The sequence below is a fragment of the Arachis ipaensis genome, chromosome B08 (genome assembly GCF_000816755.2).
Source record: "Arachis ipaensis cultivar K30076 chromosome B08, Araip1.1, whole genome shotgun sequence".
Classification (NCBI taxonomy): Eukaryota; Viridiplantae; Streptophyta; class Magnoliopsida; order Fabales; family Fabaceae; genus Arachis; species Arachis ipaensis.
In genome coordinates, this window is record NC_029792.2 from 9585872 (window position 1) to 9589049 (window position 3178).

The 3178-nt window shown below is 29.4% G+C and overlaps 1 protein-coding gene across 1 annotated transcript in view; it reads left to right on the forward strand.

Moving 5' to 3' along the window:
- LOC107614003 overlaps nucleotides 1867–3178 on the forward strand; it is a gene marked incomplete in the record, with an annotated part of 3551 nt that continues 2239 nt past the window's right edge. Inside the window, 4 exon segments of the mRNA XM_016316212.2 lie at nucleotides 1867–2259; nucleotides 2737–2877; nucleotides 2970–3065; nucleotides 3146–3178. Coding sequence (XP_016171698.1) covers nucleotides 1912–2259; nucleotides 2737–2877; nucleotides 2970–3065; nucleotides 3146–3178 — 618 coding nt within the window.

The window sequence follows — 3178 nt, forward strand, 5'->3', positions numbered from 1 at the left end:
TTAAAAAATGGCTTAAAAAATATTAGGAGTACTATGAAAATTTGTAATGTTCTAATGACTTAGGTAAATACATGCATGTACTCAAATTTTAAATAAAATACTCTATATAGTCAATAATAATTTAGAAATTAAAGAAAATATTTTATTCCATACAAAACAATTAAAAATATATTTTATTCCATACAAAGCAATTAAAAAATATATGTTATTCCATACAAAATAATTTTAAAAAATGGCTTAAAAGATGTTATGAGTACTATAAAAATTTGTAATATTCTAGTGATTTAGGTAAATACATGATAAAAATATATTTTTTTTAATTTTTAAATTATTATTAGAGAAATATATATTTTTAAAATTTTTTAATAATTTTTTTTAAATTGAATAATTCGAATATACCCAATTCGAATTACTATGTACACGTGTCTGTGTGTAATTTTAATCACCCTAATTCGAATTAGTGGGTGTGTGCGTGTATAGATAATTCGAATTAGAGTGATTCGAACTTTATAAAAATGTGAATTGATTGATTCATGAACAAATTTTTAATTTAACTTATTCGTGTAATTTTTTGATCCCCTTAGTTTAAATAAGTAATTATTAGATGTATAAATAATTATTTAAATATTAAATTTTAAATAAATAATTTAAAAATAAAATATATTTTTACTTTATTAAACTAATTTTAAAATCTATTATTCACCTTCTTTACAAAAGTATTTATTTACCCAACAAAGTCCTTCATTTTTTTATCCTGCCTATATATCTTGATTTTCTTTTGCATTCAGCGTCTACATATGATTGGACGTTGAATTATTATTCAGACTTTGAAAAAGTTCCTTATTTATGTCCCCACCCAAAGAAGGCCACCATATAAAAGAACTGTTTATATTATTTTGATTGTTGGTTTCCTTTTAATTTTGATAACAGGGGAAATCACCATTATATTATTTATTAATTATTTTAAAAAGAAAAAAAGACACACAAATTTTGTGACGAAGAACCATAAATTTATAAGTCTTAGAGAAAAAAAATTACAAAATTTTAAAAAAATTGCGATGAATTTATAGATTTTTAAAAATAAAAAATAAAAAATATATACTAAATTAGGAGTGTTCATGAATTGAATTTCATCTGTATATTCGCAGTATTTTTATCTAAATTCGATTCAAAAAATTGTGAATAACAAGACTATTGGATCGGATCCAATCCCACACTAATAGGATCGGATTGTAAATTTTGTGTAGGTATTCTGCATATTTGCGTATCCGAAAAATCAAGAAATAAATAAGTAAATATTCTTTTTATATTTTATTTCAACTAATAATTATCATATATGTTGTATTATTTTAATTTATTATTTAAGAAAAATATGCTTAATATTATTTTAAGAGTAAACATATTTAAAAGAAGGTGGCTATACACCTATACCTAATTAAATGATCCATTCTTTGACATTTGGTTGAGGATGAGAGGAAGAATAAATTCCTTTGCTCTCCCAAATATAAGATTAATTAATTAATTTTTTTTAAATCGTCTACAGTATCTTTTAACTTAATAGGTTAATGATTTATTGTATATACAAAATAGAATTAAAACTTTCAATATTTTTGTTTAAACAAATGAATGAGTTAATCACACTACCAATCAAAGTTCATTTAATTAATATTTTTTTTTGGACCTGATTTAATTAATATTTTTTTAATCACATGTTTAGCAGATTTGCATGTTTCTTTTTTTTCCAGGGCCTATTATTTTTGGATCCTTTGGTAGTGACGATCTTTGAGTTGGGCTATGGTGGAGAGTAATGGGCCATTTCAGAATCAACAATAATTCATTGTGGGGACAAAAATAGTCAAATAGTAATCCTAAGAAGTAACAATCCGATCCAACAGAGAAGAGAGTAAAAAAATGAAGTTGCTGATGCCATTATCATCGTCTTCATCATCATTGGTTACTACTCCTACTACTACTAGGGCCTTTCTATGCAAATGTCCTCTTTCGAAGCCGAAGTTTCAATCTTGGAACCGAACCCACGCTAACGGAGCATCAACACGCCAGCTACAGTTCTCTCACATGGGGGAAGCTGTTAAAGAAGAAGAAGAAGAACGTGCTGCTATCTCCTTGGAGGAGTGGCGGGCCTGGGGCACAACCTCCCCCGTTCCATCCATGGTTTCTCAAATTGTTAATGATTTGAAGCTTTTGGAGAAACACGTCGATGCTCGCATGAGCTTTGGTGGCAATGGTGGAAAGTTGCAGGTTTTTTTTTTATTATTTTATTTGAATCTCTTTGGATTTTTCTTATCTTAGCCGTGTCTTCTTTATGTTATTACTAGAAAGAATGTCTCAGTTCTATTCTATGGCTAATGATTTAATCATATGAATACCTGTAAGTAGTGTGTAGAAAATACTATACCATTACCACAAGATGCTCGAGTTCAATTCCCAATTTTTTAAAAAAGGGATCTTTCTCATAATGAGGATCAGCTACATGAATTCAAGATTCAGACTATGCCATGGAGTCCTTCCTGAAATTTTCAATTTAGAGTAATTAAGATGAAGGACTTTTAGTTATAAATCCGCCTATAGTCTTGCTAGTTACAAAATTTTCATAAACTTGTTTACAGCAGTTACCAAATACTGCTTAGCAATAATAACTTGTACCTCCATTTGTCACATGATACATTATGATTACAATCTGATCACTGGAGATTTGGATGCTATGTGATGATTCAGGGGGATTTTAGGGTACAAGAAGATAAGAAACATCGAGCGACCTATCAGGCATTAGGTGATTCTGAAAAGAAGCTCCAGTTTTATTCAGCCAGACAAATAGCCTGTCGTGTGCTTGGAAGCAGGGGTTACCTCTGTCAGAAGGTTTAATTTGAAGTGGTTTGAGCAAGGTATTGCCGAATGATGGTGATATGCCTTGGGCATCTGCTCTTATGGATTATTGTTTAATTTTGTAGTGCTGGCTTCCTGTGGAAGAGGATTGTATGTGTTCAAGAATCAATTCCTGCTCCCTCTGGCCCGGAATAAAATTTTGGTTGTATATGCATCCCAAGGTTTAGATATTACTCGTTTCTGTTATGGTTCTCTGTTGTGTTATCTGCATTTCTCTTGAATCAGTTACTTGTACATGCAGGATTTCTTACGACAGAACAACACTGGTAAGCTG